The following is a 25443-nucleotide window of genomic DNA, read 5'->3' as shown; positions in this document are numbered from 1 at the left end:
AAGCATCACCTTAGTGTCTACATTTCCTTGTCGCATAATACACAGATATGCAGAAGTATATTTGTATATGACAACCTGTAAAGAAACACAGTCATCACTGATAGCAAAGCCCCATCTCCGTCATCCGGGGCCAGCTTATCTGTGGCTCATCTGAATATGCAGCAGCAGTGAGCCAAGCCACATCATGATAACCTCAGATGGCTCTCTTTTTTCAATGATGCTGCATCATTTCAAACCCCCCCCCCCCCCCCCCCCTCCTCACTCCTCTTCAGCAGATCTTGACGTGCTAACGAGTGCGCTGTGGGGAAATCACACAGCGTAGACAAAGCTACGCCACCATTCCGCCTCTCGGCTGCTTAGCATTCCACCGCTGCCGAGAGGGAATCCCCAGGAGCCTATTATGCCTATTTTGTTGTGAATTAAATAAGCGCTTAAGTGCTGCTTATTCCGATGTTATTTTAAATCATTAATTTTCCAAAGCATCTGTTTCTCATGATGGCTTTAGTGTCCCCAGAGAGCAAAAGAGAGTGAGAGAGAATGTTATATGCATGTTCTTTGAGAGGGAATTCAGCCTCTATAAATAGGGAGAGATAATATAAACAATTCTCTCATTGCTGCAAAATACACAGCATTATATTTTAATATTACAAACAAGGTGATAAAGAGAGATTTGCAACTAATGAATTGCTTTTAAAGCGCTTTATAAAGTAGCTCAACCATATTCTAGTGAGACCAGCCTGATCTTGTGAGCTTCACAAGCACTTTGTAAACTGAGTCTTTAAAAGTGCTATATAAATAAAGTTGTACTTTCTTACTTACGGACATTTGTGTCTCTCTCTGCAGATCAGTCTGGACTTTCTCCAATATCCTTGGTTAGGAGTCCAGTCAGAAAATGGCTGCGTTCTGACCTAATGTTATTCCCTTATACTGGAAGTCAGCTTATTGGTTCACATAGTCGTGAATCCAGCCTCGTGAATCCAGCCATATCTCGCAAGCAGTGTTGGGAAAGTTATTTTTCTACGTGAACTAGTTCAAAGTTCAGTTCACACACTTTAAAATGAACTAGTTCAGTTCATAGTTCATAATTCAAAATTCTGAACTAAGTTCACAGTTAAAAAATGAACTAGTTCGTAGTTATTTTTTTTCAATATGTTGCTGCAGGCTATTATTTTTCTAAATAATTGACACATTCCATATAGAACCACAGTCATAAATTATTTCAATAATATTCAGTCCACACTAGAAGCCAGCTGCAGCTTTTACCCCTACAGTATATTCTCAAAAACATGAGGAAAAAGTTGCTGTTTGATGGTCTTTTTAATGAGGAATTATTCAAACAAAAAACGGTTAAGGTGCAAATGTTTTTCCATTTTTATAATTTTCCAAACCTGGAAACAATTCACATGAAATTTCATTCAAAGAAAGCAATACTGGAAAAATATACAAGGCAAGGTTCTACAAACAAATTACAACTTAAAATAGTAAAACCCTCAAGGAGACCATTCTAAACTGCAGTGTAGGGCCTACTGTTAACAACAAAGTCCAGAAGATGTGTTGACATAATTATTAACACAAACACAACCTGAGGTAGGTAACAATCATACAAAGAAGATGTAGAGCCTGAGGCTAGGTCCATGGTCTAAGTTAGTGCTGCTGTATTCATTAGTTTTTTGTTTTTTCCCCGCGGTGTTTCGCATTTTGATGACGCAGCGGCGGTGCGACGCTGTGGTGGCAGGTGTTGCCAGATTGGGTGTTTTTCAGCTACATATTAAGGGCTGTTTACGCTGTCTTTTAACGGGGTTTTCTATGGAAATCTGGCACTCGATGAACGATTGAACGACTGTTAGAGCGCCGTTCACAAACGCCAGAATGAACGCGTTCACAATAACGTTCATCAGGCAGAAATACATACGTTCAGTTCACGTTCGCCCCCAATATGAACGAGTTCATGAACGATCGTTCATTGAACGCGTTCAGGCACAACACTGCTCGCAAGTTTATTGTTTGATCCATGTTGACGTCAACCACTACATGAACCAATCAGGGGCTGCCTTTCACTAACAGACGGGGCTGGGCTCCTCCCCACAGAGATAGGAGAAAGTCCAGACTGATCTGGGTGAGAGAAACAGATGTGAAGCTGTGTGAAGAGATCAGAGTAGTATTCCTTCAAGCAGGATTAGCCTAATTTAGAATTTTTAATTTAGTTGCGTTCCATCAAAGTGGTTTATATGAATCCTACCCTTGTAACCATGGTAATTTATGCTTCTGAACTAGCCTGATCCAAACCAGGCTAACGGTCAATCTTACTTTAGTGTCAAAGAATATCCCACAGGCAGAAACAGACTCCCAAACTACCGTTCCATCAGGTGAATTTCTGTGCAAACATCACGTTTTGAAAATAAAAAATATAAAAATCCTCTCTCACCACTTACACGACATGCATCAACCATTGCAGGCAAGTAACACACAGGCCTAAAGTACAACTGCCGAGGTCAACATTGATTTGCATGTCTCCTTCCCCAGTCCCACCTACCATCCACCCGTTTGAGTTCCCTCGGTTTTCCATCGGCCAGCGGGTCTTCATCCCCTGTGTGGTCATGTCTGGAGATCAGCCCGTCTTCATCACCTGGCAGAAGGACGGCCGACCCATCCCAGCCAGCCTGGGCGTCACCATAGACAACATAGACTTCACCAGCTCCCTCCGCATCTCCAACCTCACGCTCATGCACAACGGAAACTACACCTGCATCGCACGCAACCAGGCCGCCGCCGTGGAGCACCAGAGCCAGCTCATAGTCCGAGGTGAGGAGAGGCAAACACACTGAAGAATATAGTGATGTGCCTGGAAACTCAGTTCAAATTAATTCGAAAGTTTGTTTTTTCACTTTTATATATCGAAGGCAAGGATCTATAAAAAAAAAAATTGGTTCGAGTGTCCAGAAATCACACCAATTCTTTTTTCTCTTTTTTTGCCTATCTTGCAAAATTGCCACAATCGAAATAATATTTTTTTGGGAACACTTTATAATAATGTTAATTTATAAGTGATTCATAAGTGATTTAAAAGTAATATGTTAGTCATTAGATAATGATGAACTAATGATTTACAAAACAGTAATATATATTTGTAGATGATTAATAAGTGCTATGTTAACATATCACAAATGTGTTGTAAGTCATCCATAAAGATTTAAATAAATCATGAAATTCTCGTTGACAAATCATTAGTAAATTATCAATAAGTCATATACAAAACGTTCTGCATCCCCTAATCTAAAGTGTAAACCATTCATCAGGTACAAATGTTAGTAGGGGTGACCTCAACTAAAAATGTACATAGTCCAATCTTTTTATTCGAATCTTGTCAAATCATGCAATTTCTTTCCTGCTTATTAATCCATATTCTCATTAGTAAATTTTTTCTCAAAGCACACAAAGGGGATTAAAGTCCTAATTATAGTTTGTCTTCTTGAGTTGGCATTACAATGTGTGTCTACCTTAGGCATTGACTTACACTAAGGAGATTGATTAAAAGCTTGAGTTGATATTCTCATTTGCGACATTGGTTTCTGTTTGGAGTATTGTGCCATATGTCTTCTTGTAGTCACCCTAAATCCCACATGAACTCTGAATGAAACAGACAACCTGCTCTGTGCTCGTCTGTCCCCCTGACACTACTGCCATTGTATCTTCCCTGCTGTCACTTTTAGACATTCTTTAGTCATATTTCGACACAGTTAAAGAATAGATGTCAAACCCAGCTATCAAGAATGGTTCATATTTTTTACTTTGGATTGTTTTCAATTTATGGTCTTCACAAAGCTTTTCACATGATCAGGAGGAGTTCAAGTTATACTTTTATGTTTCCTTTTTAGCATATTTCAACATTAGGGTTGACCTCGAATAGTCAACTTTTCACACTTCGATCGAAGGGGCCTGATTTGATTGCCAATCTCACAGTCGAATAGTTGTAAAATGTGAAACAAAGATTATTCTTTTCCGGCTATATGTTGAGGATGAATGTCTGATTTTACATGGAATTTCTTATATTCTCCCAATTAATAATGATACATCACCTATTGTGGTAAATATCAGCCTATTATACTGTTAATAAAAACATGAAACCAACTCAAGCTTTTAATAAACCTCCTTAGTGTGAGTCAACCACTATGGTAGACATACATTCTTATGCCAACTCAAGAAGAGTTGATTCTTTGTATGTTGTGGGGGAAAATGTGCCAATATTTGAAATGAGAATATGGATCAATAAGCATGAAAAAAATATCTTGATTCTACGATTAGTCGACTATAGGCAAGATTCAACCAATAGGATTTAACTATGCACATTTTTGGTTGAGGTCACCCCTACTACACATTAGTACCTGATGAATGGTTTACACTTTAGATTAGGGGGATGCAAAAAGCTTTGTAAATTACTTATATATTACTTATGAATCACTTATAGATGAACATTATTATAAAGTGTTACAATTTTTTTATAATCAACTTGAAATGAAAAACATCATATTACCCATACACAGAACCCTAATGCTAGGGATTTTACTAAAGCATGCTGTAAGATATTAGCAAATATGTCTTAAGCCATTTGATACCAAGATTGATACCAGATCTACATGACTAGAAGTTGTTCACCTAACAATTCTTTATCTTTAGGTAATGTTGAACTTTAACTTGGCTTTATTTTTCTAAAGCAACATGTCTAATCCTCAGACAGAGGATTGTAGAGGAATGATTTGATTACAGATATATATATATTTGCTTTTGAGATAAATAAGTATCTGACGTCGATTTGACTTACAGTTCCTCCAAAATTTGTGGTGCAACCTAAGGACCAAGACGGCATCTATGGAAAGGCAGTGATACTGAACTGCTCAGCTCAAGGCAATCCTGTTCCTACCATCCAATGGGAGTACTCGAAAGGTAATTGCTAAGCATTACATACATGTTAATATACATATTACACACGTATAACACAACCATCCCTTCCAGTTTTGGTGAAAGTGTTTGTCTCTCTTTTCATTTGACGACTATGCTGAATTGTATGTTGATATGTTCTGTCCTCCGGCAAGCTTATTCTCTTAGCTTAGTAAATGATCTGTTTGAGGAATGCCAACGCAACAGACATACTGTCCACAGCCTTAAGGTGTAATGTGTGATAATACACACACCAAGTCCAAAGCAGCACTGAGATAAGAAACGGAGTGGTTCTCAAAAAGAGCTATTTCTGCCAAAGTAGAAAAAAAGGTGAAATATCATGTCCCTACTAAAGTTACATTATGCCATCATGGCTGAAAACAATGTTTCTTGAAAATAAAAATTACCTGTGTTGACATGAATAGCTGTTTCTTTCATTTTTATTCTACATGATAGAGGATATATTACATATTAATTTTTAAAGGGCTGGTTCGAAACATTCAGATATTGATGTGATATAAAAGTATTAACTAGGCATTTATTTTGGTGAAACCCTGAACAACTGTGTCCCTTGTGTAGGTGCTGGGGTCCCTCAGTTCAAACCCATCGCCCTCAACTCAGGCTTCCGTATCGAGGTGCGGGTCAACGGCTCTCTATTCATCAAACACGTGCTGGAAGAAGACACTGGCTTCTACCTGTGTCGAGTCAGCAACGACGTCGGTGCTGATGTCAGCAAGTCCATGTATCTCAATGTCAAAAGTAAGTCTCATGGTAAAACACTGCCTAAAACCTAAGAATCTTAATTCAAGACTTTTCTTGGAATGTGCGTTAAGACACTGAGGGGTTGATCTACTAAGATCTGAAATACAGAGTGCTAAACTGCGTGAGTATTCTGAAATTTGCACCTTTTTTTGTGGCCATTCTGAGGGTGATCAATTAAGAGTTAATGCGCAAATGACAACGGGTTGAAACATGTTAGAGGAAGTTGATCTAAATGAGGATTTAGGATGGGTCCGGATGAGGAAGACCACCTGAACGTGGGGTGACAGCCTCCTGCAGCATGGCCCTGCGCTTGTTCCTCCCAGCGCCGGTGCTTTATAGTCAGCTTCCAGAAGTATTTATTAGTCACACTTGTTTTTGTATAGTTGACATTCCCTCTGGATGCTCTAAATGTCCATGTTCAGTGTTGCTGGTATTGTTCAAGTAAAAAGCACAAAGGTTAGGTGAGTTGAACCAGAGTGGGTTTTGTCTGTGACAGTCGGGCCAGCGTCACAGTGTTTGCTCTGTGCTTTCTGCCTGAACGAATCCCACGAAAGCAACACACTAACCAACTCCAACGCATCTCCTGCAGAGGGTAGATCATTTATCCACTGTGTGGCCCAGGACTTAGCTCCCCTCCATTAAGCCCTGCATTCTGCAGGCAGGCAGGAGCTGCCATGTGGAAAAGAGGGAGCGAGGAGGAGGAAGAGGTTATCCATTTCAGTCTGTCCTCTTCTCTCTTTTTTCCTCCTTATGCTGCATTTTTGATTATAATCTAATCTAGATCAGACAGTTAATATCACCTTCTGTAATGGCAAGAGATACGGACATGTTTGACTTGTAATAAAAGCATCACTTAAAGTATGTATATCTAGGTCCTTCCCTTAATGCCTGTAATATTATATTTGTTGGTATTCTGATTAGCACTGATGTTTTCAAAGGATTGGAGCAACATCCATAATGCACATTCATAAAATACAGCTATAGATTTGTTTATTTTAAGTATTACCCAATTACAGATCATGAGCAGAACTTAAGGTACTATTATATGTTTCTTGTACAAAAACAATCATTGCAGATTTGATGTAGAAATCAAATAATATTTTTTGTTTCTTTATTTATTTTTTGTTTTTTAGCTTTTTTAAGAACATACACACACACACACACACACACACACACACACACACACACACACACACACACAAAACAATTAAAAAAAGGAAAAAAGGAACACAAAAACAAAAGACAAAATAAAATAAGCAACTTACTCTAGTTTATAGGTTTCTTAGGACTTCCGATAACATTGATTCAACTATAGGCAAATATTAAGCAGAAAATAAAAAGTCAATGAGGTGTCATGTAGGTCCTTTCATAACTGTTAAAAGGAAAGGCAGCCATATCCGTTTAAATTTCTCTGCTTTCCCTGAAATCTCATAACACATTTTCTCCATATATAAAGTACTGGAAAACTCTATGAGCCAGATGTATATAAAAAAGGGGGGGCTATCTCTGTTCCAAACCTTAAGAATCATTTTATTTTTTGCAATCAGCATCCCATACTGGATCGACAGAGCTTTCCAATGACTTAGGGTGTATTCACACCTGCCGTGTTTAGTTCGGTTGAAACGAACTCAGGTGCACTTCTGTGCGCATCTTTCAGGCAGGTGTGAATACAGCAATCGCACTCGGGGGCGGACCAAATAAGCGCATCGAGACCCAGCTGAAGAGGTAGTCTCGGTGCGCATCCAAACGCACTCTGCTAGTTGGTGAGTTGGTAAGAACGGAAGCAGTTGGATCAGCACAGAGCATCTCTACCCATGCACTGACATTTTTGCCAAAGTCAAACTCTTCTATTGTTATCAGCATGAACCTCCACTCCACCTGATCAAACGCTTTGTGTGCATCAAGTGCAAGGACTTCATATTGTGGCCCATTCTGTTTGCTGTATAAAATATTCAATAGTCTACGTACATTAAAAAAGAAAATCTCCTAGGGATAAAACCCACCTGGTCTGGGTAAGTAATGGTTGAAATTTGCTTATTTAGTCTATAAGCTTAAATTTTGCTCAACAATTTTTGTCGCTACAGAGAAGGGATATGGGCCGATATGATGTCTTTCTCCTTTTTCAAAATTAACATTATTATAGATCAAAGAATCCTGTGTGTGTGTGTGTGTGTGTGTGTGTGTGTGTGTGTGTGTGTGTGTGTGTGTGTGTGTGTGTGTGTGTGTGTGTGTGTGTGTGTGTGTGTGTGTGTTTATGATCTGCAGCCAGTCTGCTCTGTCTGGGTGCTCATGTTGCTAGATGAGTCTAATGCCCCTGTGGCTCTTATCAGGCCCGAGCAGAGTGTGTCCCTGCTGGGTGTCTCACTGTCTGCCAGCCCCTCCTTCATGAGCCGTCCTGTCTCACTCATAGCCTGTCTCACTCATATCCTATCACGCTCCTACAAACAGACATGCCCAGAGACACAGTAGAACCAATTTGTCTTTTAGACCTGATTTACGATAATTATCTTTGAAGATTTCACTTTGAAGTTTCACGTTCTAAATTTAAGAAAACAACTTCCCCTATTGCTTTACATATACATATATACAGTAATATAGTGCAGATTAAATAGTGCATGCCTTGTGTTGCTGTGCCAACAGTTACTGTAATATAATTGGTTTAACTGCTGTAACAGAATTCTACATTAATGAAATCTTATGGGACATAAAAAACAACAGATTGTTTTAACAACAGAATATTGTTCCTTGTCTAATGTCATTTCTGTGTTTGTGTGTGTCAGCGATCCAGCCGATGCATGTCAGCTACTCAGGCTACTGTTGTGGTAGTTGTGCTTTTCTGATTTTTGTCTCTTTGCTCTCTGTAGTAACCTGAATCTCCCTTGCGCCAGGGGAGCCACACCTCGTGTGTGTGTGTGTGTGTGTGTGTGTGTGTGTGTGTGTGTGTGTGTGTGTGTGTGTGTGTGTGTGTGTGTGTGTGTGTGTGTGTGTGTGTTCACTGTAATGCTTTGTGATGTTGGACACTGTGATGTTCTGTACACTGTGTGCTGTTGTGTGGTGTTTATCCAGGCCAGCCTACACCACTTGAGCAGTGGCAGCTACTAAGAGGCTTAGAAGCCAATTAGGGAGGCACGCAAGCTGATGTATGCTGCAGGACCCACATGATGGATAGTATGATCTACGCTGTGTATTATTGGCTGTCCCAGTGTGGCTTGATGTATCAGTAAACAAACAGTGGAAGATCAATAGATTGCTCAGAAACCCTGAATTGTATAGTATAGAGACACACACGTGAAGATGCCGTCAGGGCATGTATGTGACACAGGTGAGCAAACAAGCTCATAAGCTCACACAAAACAGACCATTGCACACAAAGCACTGCACACATGCAAAGACATAATGCAGAGGCATAGATACAGTGCAGCCCAGTGCATCCATTACAAAAGAATGATGGACTAAGCTGCTAATGCAGTAGTTTGGATAGACCCCCCCCCCTCCCCCTCCGCCCCGGCCAGGCACCCTGGAAAAGGAATTGCAGCTATTGTGATGTCCTAGCTTGGCACTTTCATTGTTATGAGTGTCTGTGCATAGGCTAATGTCTCGTCATAATACACCATGCATCATCCTGTATGAACACCGTCAGCACAGTAGAAATTGCTTGCACTCACTGCACCAGTGTTTAGTTGTGCGTGTCTGCATGTGTGACACATTGTGCATGGATCCACTATATGTTTATGTTTATCTTTATTTCATAAGCTTCTCTATAGGAAGAGTAATCACTTTGTGTTTAGTCATGACACTGGGTACAGATGGAGGCTTAAACAATGATTTTCATGCAATTTACATTCAAGCAATACTAACTCCAAAACACATGTGATTCAGTCAATTCATTACCAATCCACAGCGGATGCTATCAGAGTCAGTCAACAGCCACTCAATGTTTATCAGGGCCAATTAAGACCAATCAAGCCTATTAGACATCATAATGTCTGCAGACAAAGTGCTGAGGGCAGAGCACCTATCCAGGCTCCACTGAAGAGCAGTGCTAAATGCTCACTGAGTGTCGCAAGAACAACCTCCTTCACACAACCATACAAGTCCCTTCCTCGTCTCATCTTTATGTCTTTCATCTTATTAACTCATCTGCATCCAAGCCCCCCCCCCTCTGCCCAGTCTGCAGGCATCATGCTCCATGTCCAAGCCAATTGTGCAGCTAAGGGAATTATTTCAGTACATTGCAGGCGGCCAGTGAACCAGTCATCTTTCTGCTATTACCACATAGCTCTTCCCTTCCCCCACATCCACGCCGTCTCTCCCCCAGCACCCAGCCTGCCTCCAGGGCAGGGCAGCTCTCTGTAGTCTGGCCCTTGTGGCCCTCATTGAGCCTGGGCACACACTGGCCAGCCAGGCAGCCAGTCACACAGTGTTGTAGCCTCCCACTGCTTTCAACATAGGTGAAACTCATCTGGAACAGTTTTATTTGTGATAAATATATACAGTTGGTTATCACAATGGCTGATCAGTCCATTAAGAAAGAATGATGAAATCCCTTTTCATTCGCACATATATCTCAGTGAACCTCTGGGATGATGTCACTGCTTTCTGTCTTTGATCCCAGATGAACTGAAGTAGCCATCCTGCTATAAGTATAGTTCCTCCTCCATTCAGCTCATTCTGTTATCCACATCACTAACACAAGCAGCCAGACACACTAGAAACATTTTGATATTTGTATCTCTTTTGTTGTCCCTGCATTGCGACATTCAGGGCATGATTGTGTAATCATCATCATACTCCTGTGAAAATCAATGGCAGGTCTATGTTCTATTCCTGGCTACTAGAAATGTCCCTTCTCCTAAGATTTGTGACTGGAGAGAGAGAGAGAGAGAGAGAGAGAGAGAGAGAGAGAGAGAGAGAGAGGAGAGGGACAGAGAGAGAGGAGAGGGAGAGGAGGGAGGTGAGATGAGGTAGGGAGAATGGCAAGGAGAAAGGAGAGGAGAGTGTCCGATGCTGGTTGGCATGGTAACCTGGCCAGGTGAAAGGGAGGGAGGGAAGGGGTCTTTTGTCTCACGGGAGTAGCCTATCAGCAGCCAGCCGATCCCCCACAATCCCCTGCAGGCCAGCGTGTATCATGGCTGCCCTCTGGGTTGCCGTGGAGGAACAGGACTCTCCTCACCTCCACATAAAATACACATTCTTTTTGCAGTTAACATACACTATTGTGCTTTTGTTTTGTTTTTAAACTGTAAAGCTTTTTTTTCATTTGCACTCATATGAGCTACAGTCAGAGTAGCCCATTTCTAGGAATATTAGGATGGAAAATAGCCTGGATATTTTGGACTGTTCTCTGTCATCATCTCCCCTCTTCCTCATAAACACATCACATCTGATTGCTATGTGTAGAGCAGCCATCAGCAGTGTATTTTCCTTTGTCTGTGTGCGAAGGACAGTGAGCTTCATTTGAGAATGTCAGGTTGTCTTTGCGCCTAGATTGAGACTTTACATTCATGTGCATACAGTAAGTTAAGTAGTTATTCACACTTCAGAGACATAAACAGAGATTTGAGTGGAAGATGAACTAGAGATGATACAAATGGATTCATCTCATGGTGTAAAATAAGATTTAAGATTAATCAGGCTTTTCTGTCAGCGAGATCCTCCCTGTGTGTTTGCTGTATGTTGGTTGAAGGCTGAATGAGATATCAGGGGAGTTGATGCTTAATGAGAAAGGGGACTCCCTTTCTCTATTTCTTTATTTTTTCCCTCTGCACTCCTCTCCATAGTCCTGTTCCTATAACTCCACTGGATATTAAAGAAATACATCAACACAACAATTACAGCGAGCCTCAGGGCTGGCTCAACCGGGCTGTGTGCACAGTGCACACACAAATACACATATGTTTGTACAAATATACATATACATAGACACGAGTTAAAGCATATATTCTCTCACACACACACACACTCTCTATCTCTCTCTCTCTCTCACACACACACACACACACACACAGATGTATGAATTGCATGTGCCTAATCTCGGCGGCCTCTTAATGTTGCATAGACACATAGAGTGTATGTGTGTGCTTTTGTGTCCCTGCCTTTGCTCATATCAGGTTGACAAGTAAAATGAATTCCGTTTGGTAAACACAACACAGTTACTGCAGTGCTGCTGTCTGGCTCACCAGTCACATGGTATAATAAAAATTACAAGTTTTTGACCAGAGCAGCACATTACATAATATACAAATCTGCAACATGATTTTTCCTATGCAGATATCAGTATACCGGTCAAAATAAATGAGCATTGATGATGATTTCCTTAATTGGCTGAATAAAGGATAGGCAGCTCTTTGAATAACTGATATATCTGTATGTGTTTATTATCAATCTGGCCTCAAAAACTCTTCTCTAGTCTCAACATTAACTTTAAAATAAATGTAAATATATTACAATATATATTCCACTATTTCAATATCATTCTATAAACCACAAATGCTTCTGTTACATTCCAATCAATCAATCTTTTTTTCTATTGCCCCCTCATGTCCTAGTGTGAGTGCGCCCTCACGTAACTTTTTTTTTTAAGTGGCACATTTAAAAAAAGTATTTTGAATATCACATTAACTATTTCTAAATATTAAAAAAGAAAGCATTGCCAGTTATATTTGTATGATAGCTTCAGTGCAGGGCAAAGCCACCACAACTTCACTATTGGTTGGGCTGTAATATAAAAAGAAGCAGGAACTGTAAAATGTTCTGTCGAATACAAATATATACAGTGATATGAAAAAGTTTGGGAACCCCTCTCAGACGGCATTATAATTGACTCTGCTTTCACAAAAAAAAATATAAAAGTGGTATGTCTTTAATTTACCAGGAACAGCTAAGTACTGGGATGTTTTCCAAACAAAGATTTTTTGAAAAGCAGTATTTGGTTGTATGAAATAAAATAAAATGTGAAAAACTGGCTGTGCAAAAATATAGGAACCCTTGTGGTTTTGTTGATTTTAATGCCTGTAACAGCATGTAAAACTGATGACTTTAAACACAAAGTTGGTTGGATTATGTTGTTAAGCCTTGAACCTCATAGAAATGTCTGTTTAATCATGAGAAAATGTATTTTAGGTGCCTAAATGCAAGTTGCACTTCTCTTTGACTCTCTGCTGAAGTGAGACAGAATGGGATCATCAAAACAGCTCCCAAAAGATCTGAAAAACAAAGATTGTTCATTGTCATGGTTTAGGGGAAGGCTACAAGAAGCTTTCCCAAAGGTTTCAATTGTCAATTTCGACTGTAGGGAACGTTGTCAGGAAATGGAAGGACACAGGCATAGTGGCAGTTAAACCCAGGCATGGAAGACCAAGAAAAAAACAGGAGCGGCATAGGTGGAGGATTGTGAGAATGGTTGCACACAACCCACAGATCACCTCCAAAGACCTACAAGAACATCTGGCTGCAGATTGTGTATCTGTACATTGTTCAACAATTCAGCGCAATTTGCACCAAAACATCTGCTTTTTATAAAGACCAAATAACTTAATTTTTGTCTCATCAGTCCAAAGCATTTTCTTCCAATATGAAGCTGGCTTGTCTAAATGAGCTTTTGCATACTCCATGCAACTGTATCTGTGGCGTGGGCGCAGAAAGGGCTTCCTTCTCATCACCCGGCCATACAGATGTTTTGGTGCAAATTGCACTGAATTGTAGAACCATGTACAGATACAAAATCTGCAGCCAGATGTTCTTGCAGGTCTTTGAAGGTGATCTTTGGGTTGTGTGCAACCATTCTCACAATCCGCCGCATATGCCGCTCTTGTACTTTTCTTGGTCTGCTAGACCTGGGTTTAACTGCAACTGTGCCTGTGTCCTTCCATTCCCTGACAACGTTCCTTACAGTAGAAATTGACCATTTAAACCTTTGGGAAAGCTTCTTGTAGCCTTCCCCTAAACCATGACAATGAATAATCTTTGTTTTTAAGATCTTTTGGGAGCTGTTTTGATGATCGCATTCTGTCTCACTTCTGCAGAGAGTCAAAGAGAAGTGCAACTTGCATTTAGGCACCTAAAATACCTTTTATCATGATTAAACAGACCTTTATATGAGGTTCAAGGCTTAACAACATAATCCAACCAATTTTGTGTTTAAAGTCCTCAGTTTTACATGCTGTTACATGCATTAAAATCAGCAAGACCACAAGGGTTCCCATATTTTTGCACAGCCAGTTTTTCACATTTTATTTAATTTCATAAAACTAAATACTGCTTTTCAAAAAATCTTTGTTTGGAAAACATCCCAGTACTTAGCTGTTCCTGGTAAATGAAAGACATACCACTTTTATCTTTTTTGTGTGAAAGCAGAGTCAATTATAATGCTGGCTGAGAGGGGTTCCCAAACTTTTTCATATGACTGTATGTGCTGTAGTTTTTAAGTGCTTTCCCTCTAAATGGAGGATGGTGAAATAACTTGAATGTTTACAGCATAGATATACAAAGCGCACAGGGACAGCTGTCTCCAAATTTTCTCTGGCTTTGCTTTCTGTCACCTATAGCACAGTATCCCACTGTGCTGTAGTGTGAACACCATCGCCCTGTGCCACCTCTCAGACACTCACACGGCTAAATGAAAGGAGCTGTGCACTAAACCGATAACGTTTGAATAAAGCCAGAGCAGTTATTTCCCTGCACTTTCCCAAATGTGCTTCACAAAAAATTCATACTTGTCATACAAAATAAATCAGGGCTCTTTTCCATAGCCGAGCCCCAAATGGCTGCAGAGTGAATAAGAGATGAGGCTTAAATGTTTGCAGCCTCTTGCCTGACACTTCTCATCACATCACTGAGGTCACGCTTTGTGTGTGTTTGCGACAGAGAGCACACATGTGTGTGCATGCACAAGCTTGTGTGTGTACATGGTGTGTGATTGTGCAGAGGGCTGTTATACACTGTGCTGTGTGTGTGTAATGAGGCATGTATGTCGTTAGTGTGCGTTTAGCGTTGTGTCCTTAGAGTGTTGTTAGAGCATCAATGTAGCATTTAGGATCCTCACAAACAAGCTACACACCACGGCTCATGTTGCCTTAACATTGTAGAGAAGCTGTACATTTAGTTGACACACATTAATAAGGCTTTGAATGAAGTGTGGGTGTCAATGAATACAATTTCTATTCCACTCAGTTGTTATTAAACTTGTCATGTCATTCATTTTGCATTGCAGCTAGATAAGTAGCTGACCTTCTGTTTTGTATGAAAGTAACTGGTAAACAATAAAATGCCATAAATCAGCACTGCCTTTTGATTGTTCAGCACCCATCATGTTTACAGTAATAAAATAATGTTTGATCCTTGAAGAGCCCTAAAGTATTGACATCATATGAAAAAATAGATCCCAATTAAAAGTGTAATGTCTGGCTCCGTAGATACTGACTTGATCAAATGTTTTGAACTAGAGAGCCTAGTGCTGTTCATTTAAACAATCCATTTATCAGTTCAATCAGGTTCCAATGTGGTTCATCTAGGAAATAAATGTGTGAATATATCTTCTTTTCAGTCCCTGCCATGATCACATCCTACCCCAACACCACACTGGCCACACAGGGGGAGGAGAAGAAGATGAGCTGCACAGCCCACGGAGAGAAGCCCATCATGGTGCGCTGGGAGAAGGAGGAACGCATCATCAACCCAGAGACTAGCCGCTACGTGGTGTCTGTCAAGGAACTGGGAGACGAGGTCATCTCCACACTGCAGGTAGGACTACTGCAACATTCAACTTACTGACAGATTGTGGATATGTTATATATACCAAGCCAACACTTACTGAAAGCTTTTATCTATATTATTCAGATTTTTCTTCTTTTCTTTTTCTTAAGTACTGGATACTTTCACCTCTTCAAGAGTGTAAAATCCTCATAATGACTCAGTTTGACATGGAAGAAATAACTCTTTGGTTAGATGCATGGCTACACTAAGGCCATGCTCTTTGATATTAGGGGTCACAACTACGTCTTAATTTAATGATGGAGTCAGTGATCCTGGAGAATGCATGTTGTCAATATCACTTTTTTTCAAAATGAATATATCCTCATGATCCGCTATACTATACCTGACCGTACCGAGTGTGCGCTGAAAATAAATCCAGTGTTAATACACTGCCGGGGGGGGGGGGGGCTGTGGAATTTTTTCCCAGCACACACACAATACAGACAGGTAGCGGATTGTGAGGAGATATTCACTGACTGAACCTTTAATGACAGGTCACAAGTCAAAGTGTTATTTGAGCAATACCAAAAGGGAAACACCTTTCATCAAACTAAAGATACCTAAATTTGAAATGAACTGGCCAGTAGAAATCCACATCCAACTCATCTGTTGCATCAGTTCATTTGCGTCCTCCTCTCATTCCTGTGCTTGACTCAGATCATGCCCACAGTGAGGGAGGACTCTGGCTTCTTCTCCTGCCATGCCATCAACTCCTTTGGTGAAGACCGAGGGATCATCCAGCTCACAGTGCAAGGTACAACTCTTCACCCACCTCAGCTGTTCAACGTTCACACCAAAAGGCAGCTCATGGTAATAACCGTATGTTCAGTAACACTGAAATAACAAAGCCTTTGTCAATGTTATGCCTTTAAGAGCCCCCGGACCCCCCGGAGGTGGAGATCAGAGAAGTGAAGGACAGGACCATTGCATTGCGTTGGACTATGGGTTTTGATGGCAACAGCCCAATCACAGGCTTCGATATTGAGAGCAAGAACAAATCAGGTACAAGAAACAACATTGATATCTAAAACAGGGTGGTATGAGCCTTCACTGAGCAAATGATTTCACATCGCATTGCATTGACTAAAACGTGTAAGCTGGTAGAGAATCATGTGTTTCCATTAATAAATGATCCCTGTATTCGCTTTGTGTCAGCGCTATAATCTAATAAAGCCTGTCCTGATGCACTAAGCTAGATTGACCTCTTCCCTGACTTCAGCAACCCCAATAAAGCCTGCCCTCTCCCCTCTGCAGCCTCCTGGGACACAGCTCAGAAGACCAAAGATGTGTCCCCTCAGCTCAACCAGGCCACCATCATAGACCTGCACCCCTCCTCCACCTACAACATCCGCATGTTCGCCAAGAACCTCATTGGGAAGAGTGAGGCCAGCAACGAGCTCACCATCACCACTGATGAAGCAGGTGAGAACCAACCCACTGTGTCTCTCTGCACCCTCTCACAAACACATAGAACACAGTCTGTGCTCTGTTCTGTACACAATACAGTCATGCACAAATGTTACAGAGTACTGGCTTTGTACTCCCATTTTACAATATACATTTACCGTAACACACGTAGGCATCCTTTGTTAAAACCATTTGAAAAATCAGGAGGGACAAAAACGCATAACGCAAGAGAAAGACAAGAGGCTAAAAGGAGGTAAAGGTCAATTCATCAACGGTCCAGTGACATCAGCTCCATTGGCTCTTGTTGCATTATTTAACACACGCTGACCGCCGCACTAAAAGCAGAACTTTTAATTAGCGGCCTCCGTAGTAAATGTCACCCTACGGTCAATAGACTGAGGTTGGAGCCCTTCTGCAAATGAGCTCCTCCCGTCTCATCCAACCCCCACAATGCACTTCTCTTCTCCTCACCTATTAAAACAACCATTCCATCTGTTCAAATAGCCAGATCCAGACACACAGTAATGTATTGCCATGTGTTTAGGGTTTTTGTGCCTCATAATGTTTGAGACAGCTTCTTAAAGATGTTAAGAACAGCAGTTGAATGTGTCCAGTGTTCTAATCTATTGACATAATGGTGATGTGATCTCAGCTCCTGATGGCCCACCTCAGGAGGTCCAGCTGGAAGCCCTCTCCTCTCAGAGCATCAGAGTCACTTGGAGGGTAAATTGATCCGACGTGTGTTCAAACAGTCTTGGGGCCGGTTTCGCAGACATGGATTAAGCCTAGTTCTCGACTAAATTCTACTTTCAATGGACAATCTCCATTCAAAATTCCATTTAGTTCAGGACTAGGCTTAATCCATGTCTTTGTAACTGGCCCGACATGTTTTCATGAGGTGAGTGTAGCTGTGTCCATAAACTGTAGGTTCAACCAGTGCCTGCACTATTGGTCAGTCCCGTTTTCTCCTTTAGGATAGTGAGTCTTTGATTTTAACATTGAACCTGCTACTGCTCAGGTTGAGCTGCAGTAACACACGGTATGCAGCTTTATGGTTAGCTCCCAGGTATGACTCTTTTATTTTGTGAATGTGAATCTGGATATTCCAGAGGACAACAGCATCTTCCTGCCTGTAATAGGTTTGCTGTCCCTGAATAAATACAGGTATCAAAAAATATGTGTTTCTTTATCTTAGGTATTTTGGGGGCATTGTCAGTGTTAATTAGCTGCTGGTTAAAGGGATAGTTGTGGGGTTGTATAACAACTAATACATAGAGTTAGTCTGTTACCTTATGAAGATGGCCATCAGCATAGTGAATTTAAGGAGTTTGGTGGAAACGTTGTGTAGCAGAAGTCAGCCTTGTTGCAGAGGGGGCCAGCTGAAAAATTTGTTTTCGCCATATATAGTGCGTACCTAAAACCTGAATATCCATTCAATTGTATGCTAAATGTAGGATTTTCACAGCGTATCAGCAGTGAAAAAAATCCTAAATTAAGTGTACAATTAAACAGATATTTATTTTACTGTATAAACGTATGTGGCAAAACCGTGTTTTGCTTGCCCCATCTGCAACAGTATAAGGCTGAGTTCAGCTACAGCAACGTCTCCCCAAACTCCTTAAATTGACTGTGCTGACCGCCATCTCCATAAGAGAGCCTATAGACCAATACTACAGTAGACAATTGGACTAACTACTGAACTATCCAAGTTATTATTGTAAAAGGACGTTGCGCTTCAACAATGGAGATTCTCAGTGCAGTGCTAAACCCAAAATACAAAAGGCATGTTCCAAAAAGTTCTTTACTTTTTGGAACATGACTATTCACATACTGTGATTAAGGTTTCTCTGTTCAGTAATGTATTTGCATATCAGGCTACATGCATCCCTCCCCACCGATGTGTCTTGAAGATCTTGATCAATCGGTTCTGAATACATCCTCCTGAGTTCATTTTGCTGATCTGTTTTACTGTTGCAGTTAAGTAAAACAGATCAGGGACGTCCATGTCTATTGCATCACTGAACCTCTGTCATAACTTTGCCAGGCGCCTAAGAGGCATCTCCAGAACGGAGCCATCAGAGGCTACCAGGTGGGCTACAGGGAGTACAGCTCAGGGGGAAACTACCAGTTCAGTGTGATCAGTGTGGAGACCACAGGGGACAATGCAGAGAGCCTGGTGCTGGACAACCTCAAGAAGTTCACCCAGTATGGAGTGGTGGTTCAGGCCAGCAACAGTGCAGGCACAGGGCCCTCCTCCACTGAGGTGGCTGCTACAACGCTGGAGGACGGTAAGACTGGAATACCATATCAAACTAAAGTAAAGGTTCCAATTATACCGAATAATCAATATAACCATGTCAAGAAAGAGTCTGCTCTAACATAATTAAGAAGACAATTGCTGAAAGTGAACACTAAGTGCTAACAAAAGATTTGAAAAAGACATCAGATGTGTTAGGTTCAATACATTTGGATTGGTTTTACCGTGTGTCCTAATAAGGCAGATGTGGATTTGTTGTTCATAAAGAGGCAGACAGCACCGCTTCATTGTAAATAGATTTGTGAGGATATATCACACCCTAGTGGAGATGAGAGGGTGCTGCCTGCTACATCAGTTGACTGTGTCTCCTTCTCTTCCTCCTCAGTGCCCTCTCGTCCTCCAGAGAACGTCCAGGCCTTGGCCAGCTCCCCTGAGGTCATCTCTCTGTCCTGGCTCACCCCTCCCAAAGACGCTCTCAATGGAAACCTGCTGGCATTCAGAGTTATTTACTGGGCCAACCTGCCTGATGGAGGTACACTTCTTATATATCTGTACAGTACTACAGTTACTGGTCTGTACATAGCAAATGGTTTATGAGGGTGGAACTTGGCATCAAGAAGTTTGTTTTGATGAGTAACACTTAGTAGGAACACTTTTATTTGTTTACAAGAAAATATCACAGGGCACCTTTCTTAAGAATCTGTCCTCAGGCTAGACCAATCAGAGCAGCCCTATACTGCTTTGTAGGGGACACCCCATGCATATAATACTAATACAGTATTTACAAAAAACTTGTTGTGAATCTGAATTTATTTGTCCAGTGATCTCTGCACAAGGTTTTGAGCTAAAAACTTAGTAATTCTGTGTTTATATAATGAGTAAAGTAATAAGGCTTGTTTTGGATACTGAGTAAACTCTACTTATACAGTAGTTAACCAAGGTGCATTCTGAGTGTCTCAGAAACCTCCAACAGACAGGAGTCTGCATGGTCCTGTAGAAGGCAGACAGAATGCCATGCCATGGCCTGCTTTGTGTCAGTGGGATTGGTTGTGACAGCACTGTTACCTTTGACCCCTGCTCTGTCACATCATGTTGGCGTGTCTACAGAACGTGAATGCTCAGGACTTGACAGCGAGGCCTAGTTTGCATGGTAACAGTCTGTGGATTAATGCTGAAAAGTTCAATCTAATTTAAACTATATGTAAATGACCTGGCTTCAATGTGTGTTAATATAAAATATGTTATGGTCAACCCTCCACATTTGGAATTAAACTTTGAACTAGTGTATATCATTATTATTTGTACCTCTGCCATCTAGGAAGAGGTACAGATATCTAAATTTCAAAACAAACTAAACAAATCTGTGCGTAAGTAGGGCGTAAGAACATTGCCACGCAAAGTATGGAATTTACCAAAATGTACTTAGACTTATGAATGTGTGTAAATGTAAGCACAACTCTAACCATGCTTACGAACATAATCTAGTGGTAGAATAGCGATATTACAAGCACAAAGCAAAGCATTTAAGAGTTTCAACGTCTGCATTAACACTAGAACCGCCAGCGTTCTCTTTATATCTATAATCGCCACGCGTCAAATCCACCCGTGCATTTCTAGGGTAATATAAAGTCATACATTTGTTTGTTTAATCATCATCTGTGTTTTGGACCTCTTGTTTTATAATCTAAGTTTCTTTAAGAACACTGATCACGACTCAGTAATGAAACTGAAGTAGATGTAAAATCGCCAATACATCAATGAAAACAGACGGTCAAAACAGCGTCCAAATGAGCTAACATCCTAAATGCAATAAATAGTTATATGGCTCACTTATTTTTAGGTAAGCTCTAATTGATTAGGCTACTCATTAAATGTGTCACACGTTTACATATTTTGAAGTGGAGGATCCCTCCACATGCTCTCTGTGCGTCTCATCTGACAGCACTCAGCTGTGAGCTGGACGAGCCGCGGTGACTCGCCAGACTCACCAATCACTCATTTCACTTAGTAACTCTAATGTTGTTAGGAACTTATCTTCATCTCTTATTTATTGAAATAGTTTATGAATGACTGCACGTAAAGTTGTCAGATCGCGGACCCCAAACAATGCCGTTTCCTTACAACTTGCTCGAAAATATCACATTTTCCCATGCAGCAAGCTTTCTTTTGTTTTAATGCCTGCACTAAGTGAGCCAACAAAATATGTTTTTTTTTGTTTTTTGTTTTTTTATTATTTCAGGACAATGCACATTGATAAACATAGTCATTCCAACATGTAAATGTGCCAGATTGTAGCCCAGGGGCTAATTTCCATCTGTTGTCCATAGGCAGGTGGATGTTACAGTAAAAGCAATACAAAAGATATACAATAAATACATAACATGAAAAGGTTCTATAAAAAGCAAAGATAAACATAAGTATTGGTTAAAAAGGAAATACAATTCAATAGAAAGTGGGCCGATACAGTGCAGTGTTATATGTGGTTACATGTTTGGTTATCAGTAAGCCATGTCTTTATTTTGCGCTTAAAAGAGGCCAGTGTGGGACATGCCCTTATAGTTGGAGGTAGTGTGTTCCATAATGCAGTACCGGTAACGGAAAGGGTGTTATGGCTAAAAGCAGTTTTCCTGAAAGGAATCTCACAGTCCCTGTTTGCAACAGCTCTGGTGATCCGAGTCTGTTTGTACCTAATAAACTCTAGCAGTGGTGGTGGCGCCAGGCCATGTAGTACTTTGTAAATTAAGCATACAACCTCGTTTACAAGGGTTTCCATTTATGTGTTGGAGAAGTTTCTTTTTGTTGCCCTCTTTGCCATTGTAGCGAAGAGGGATAAAACACATTCACATGGTTGATAAAGGGATGTGTTGTGACCATATATGGTTAATTGGAGGCGTTTCTGAACGCAAATGGTCTGAGCGTGAACGAGCATGGTACTTAAGAACATGTGGGATTTATCAAGATTGATGACTTACTGGTGTGCGTACGATAGGCCAGCGCACGTTTGATAAATACCGATTTTTTTGTACTTAAGCACATACTAAATTTCATTCGTAAGAGTGAATTTAGAACCTTTTCTACGCACTGTTGATAATTTATGAAGCTTGCTGCGCACAAAAATCTTGCGTAGACCGCAGAAATGTGCGGTCAAATCGTTGACCGGTGGCAAAAACGGTGGTATTTATAAAAGAATTATTTGCGGAGAAGTGTGCGTATTTCCACGCCAACTTTCGACCATGCGTAGAGCTTCCGCAAGGTTTTCCTGACTCGGGAATCAGCGACACTCAATGGCAACACCACGAAATAAAGCTCTGTCATCGGAAAAACACACACATCCTTGTGAAATGCATGGCACCCAATATATTTAATCAATTACATGTGCGTACCTATTGTTGTGAATACAGGCTACTGTTGTCTATGGCATGCAGTAATGATGTAGGTTGATTTACTTATCAAGTAGGTCTATACATGTTTTGGTTATATTTTTAAATTGAATCTATAATAATATCATATACGTTGGGAAGTGTGTCCGTGAGTGGCCAGCGGGAGAGCAAATAGTCTATATTTTAGGCTGTGTAAAAAGTAGTTTTGTACAAAGTTAAGGCCAAACATATTAATTAAAACTATATATTTCGTTAGATAAACTCATTTTATGAATTTAGCAAATTATATTATATATTATCTCTTTCCTATAACAACTAACCCTGGAAGTTTAAACTATAATCTGACGTTGTTGGAAATGTGTTGATTTCACGGAAGGGAAACAATGCTTTGGAATAGACTACAGGCTAATGCATTATTTCACTTCTCACAACACATTTTATATAGGCCTACATATAGTCCTACAGGTTCGCTAATACGTGATATTTCATACAGTACAAAGTTGGGCAAAACAGCTTAACAAAGACTATAACGACTGTGCCAATCATGATATGTGATCAGCGCGCGTGTGTGTTTGTGAGCCAGTTACAGCGGCGCATGGCACGGGCTTTCTTCCTTCCCAGTCGCTTTCTTTGCGGCCGGTTGCCTCCCTTTTGTCCCTTCATGTCAGTCAAAATGCCGTGCTTATTAAGAGCGTCATCATATTCAGGAGCTATTTAGCATTCGCCATGTATGGAAGATTGTGGGATGAAACTGGGAGGTGAAGTGGGAGGACACGAGGCGGAGATCATCCGCGCACAATTCACCGCAGGTGGGTAATTATAAAGGGAAGATTGCGTGCAGCTGTGCGCCGCACAGTTTTATAAATCTCAACTTTTATTTTGCGCAGCACATTCTTGGCTTTGTGCGAACGCAATGTTTTGGGAAGGTTTCTACGCACACCTTTATAAATGAGGCCCCTGGACACATTCAAAACACACCTCTTCAGAGGCCTTTAGCCAATTATTGCATGTTTTATATATTTACATGACATATTTATTTTACACACCTGATTTTATGTTGATTTGGTTTCAGTTGCCTTTAATATACATGTTTTTGGCATTATTACTACACCTGTTTTTAATTGCTTGTGTACTAATTTATTTATTATTCTTTCGGACAATTCCACACAATACACAATTTTCTCTTGCAAATATTCATACATCATACTTTGTGTTGTCCGAAGGGAGACGGAAGAAGCCAAAGGCTTATCAGGTCCCGCCCCCATTAATGGTATTGCAAAGTGTCTTTGAGTACCTAGAAAAGTGCTATATAAAATAAATGTATTATTATTAATATTATCATTATAATTGGAATCTGGGGCTGAGGGTTGTGGGTTCTCTCACCACAGCAGACACAGAGTTGTGTAGTTGTTGTGATTGAATATGACTTTCCATCCGAAGCTGTGCTATGACCCAACTTTTATGAACATGATCTTGTGTAGAATCTGTTACTAATATGTTTGTACCACTGGCAGCTTGTCACACCACTGGATTAATTACAAAAACAGGCTTGCACCTTTTACCTGAGGTGTCCTCAATAACTTCTCTTGTTTTGAAAGTTAACATATGTTTATTGATTTTGAAAAGTTATAATACAAATAAACAGTACGAACATACACATAAATACAACATTTGTGGTTACACTTAAACACAAATCGAAAAACAATAAAGAAGTTACAGGGTATCTCATGTCACAATGTTTTACTAGTAACGGTTCAATCAAAGTAATGACAGGTTGCCAGATTTTTTTAAACTGTCCATCTCTGTTTGACAAAGTGAATTTCTTGTTTTCTCTAGATGTAGTACATTCCCTAGTTCCTTCAGCCACATTTCAAATGTTGGGGGCTTCTCAGATTTCCAAGATTGTAGCAGTCATTTTTCTGGCTGTCACTAACTTTGACTTGATTGGCCCACAGAGCTGGGAGAGATCCGTAATGTGACCAGCTCTAAGCCCTCTTTGGAGCTGGATGGCCTGGAGAAGTACACCAACTACAGCATCCAGGTGTTAGCCTTCACCAGGGCTGGAGACGGGGTGCGCAGTGAGCAGATCTACACCCGCACCAAAGAGGACGGTAAGGAGGATTCACTCACCTGGCCAAATGAGAGCAGCTTTCAGATTGCACTTTAGATTGTCAAGGCTTGTACTGTACTTGTAATGAAATAGAATACTGTTGTGTGAATTACAGTATGTCTGATCTTTACAGTGCATGTTGAAATGTCAGTTCTGCTAAATTGACAATATTTTCCAGCAGTGAATTAACTGGTAATAATGAATTAAGGGTCTTTAAATATGCTTATTAAGTGGAGAGATGTAAGACCTATAGAATATGAAATGTTGATATATTTTATCTTACTTTATAATCAGTGTAAAATGCATCCTGAAAAAACTTCAAATATATCAACTGGCTCATCTTTTACTTTTAGTTCCCGGCCCTCCTGCGGGTGTGAAGGCAGCAGCAGCATCCAACTCTGTGGTGTTTGTGTCCTGGCTTCCTCCATTCAAAGTCAATGGCATCATCAGGAAATACACAGTCTTCTGCTCCAACCCACACCCCACGGTAACACATTAAAACAAATTGAATTAGACTCTTAGGTTTATTATGTGTACATTTTGATCACAAGGTATGCTGACAATTTCTTAATATTACTTTATTGTAAAAACTTTATCCCATAAAAAAACCACAAGGTTTTAGTCCTTCTCTCTTTCTTACCTCCCTACCTTGTCTGTGTCTGTCAGATTATTAAAGTATTTTCTTAAAGCACCTGGGCACTGGAGCTTTTTCAGCCGACATTGGTTAAAACGTTATTATCAATATTTCAATGGATGGAAAGGCAATTTAAAAGCAATGTTGTGTTGATGAGCTGTACAGAGCATTGTCTCTCAGCTCATTCTTTTGGTTTTGGACACTA

At 40.5% G+C, this 25443-nt stretch overlaps 1 protein-coding gene across 2 annotated transcripts in view; it reads left to right on the top strand.

The window, feature by feature from the left end:
• The window catches only part of LOC307261135 (cell adhesion molecule DSCAM-like), a gene marked incomplete at both ends in the record, with an annotated part of 119716 nt that overhangs the window by 82924 nt on the left and 11349 nt on the right, over nucleotides 1–25443 (top strand). For both annotated transcript variants that reach the window (XM_080041598.1, XM_080041597.1), the window contains 12 exons: nucleotides 2524–2802; nucleotides 4822–4941; nucleotides 5515–5694; nucleotides 15242–15438; nucleotides 16108–16204; nucleotides 16324–16452; nucleotides 16705–16872; nucleotides 17510–17580; nucleotides 18902–19145; nucleotides 19500–19646; nucleotides 24450–24605; nucleotides 24958–25091. In XM_080041598.1, the coding sequence (XP_079897724.1) occupies nucleotides 2524–2802; nucleotides 4822–4941; nucleotides 5515–5694; nucleotides 15242–15438; nucleotides 16108–16204; nucleotides 16324–16452; nucleotides 16705–16872; nucleotides 17510–17580; nucleotides 18902–19145; nucleotides 19500–19646; nucleotides 24450–24605; nucleotides 24958–25091 (1922 nt within the window). The remainder of the gene's footprint in view (nucleotides 1–2523; nucleotides 2803–4821; nucleotides 4942–5514; nucleotides 5695–15241; nucleotides 15439–16107; nucleotides 16205–16323; nucleotides 16453–16704; nucleotides 16873–17509; nucleotides 17581–18901; nucleotides 19146–19499; nucleotides 19647–24449; nucleotides 24606–24957; nucleotides 25092–25443) is intronic.

Source organism: Ammodytes marinus (assembly GCF_949987685.1).
Source record: "Ammodytes marinus genome assembly, chromosome: 14".
Classification (NCBI taxonomy): Eukaryota; Metazoa; Chordata; class Actinopteri; order Uranoscopiformes; family Ammodytidae; genus Ammodytes; species Ammodytes marinus.
The sequence above is the reverse complement of the archived record's forward strand: the minus strand, read 5'-3'. Positions and strand labels throughout refer to the sequence as shown.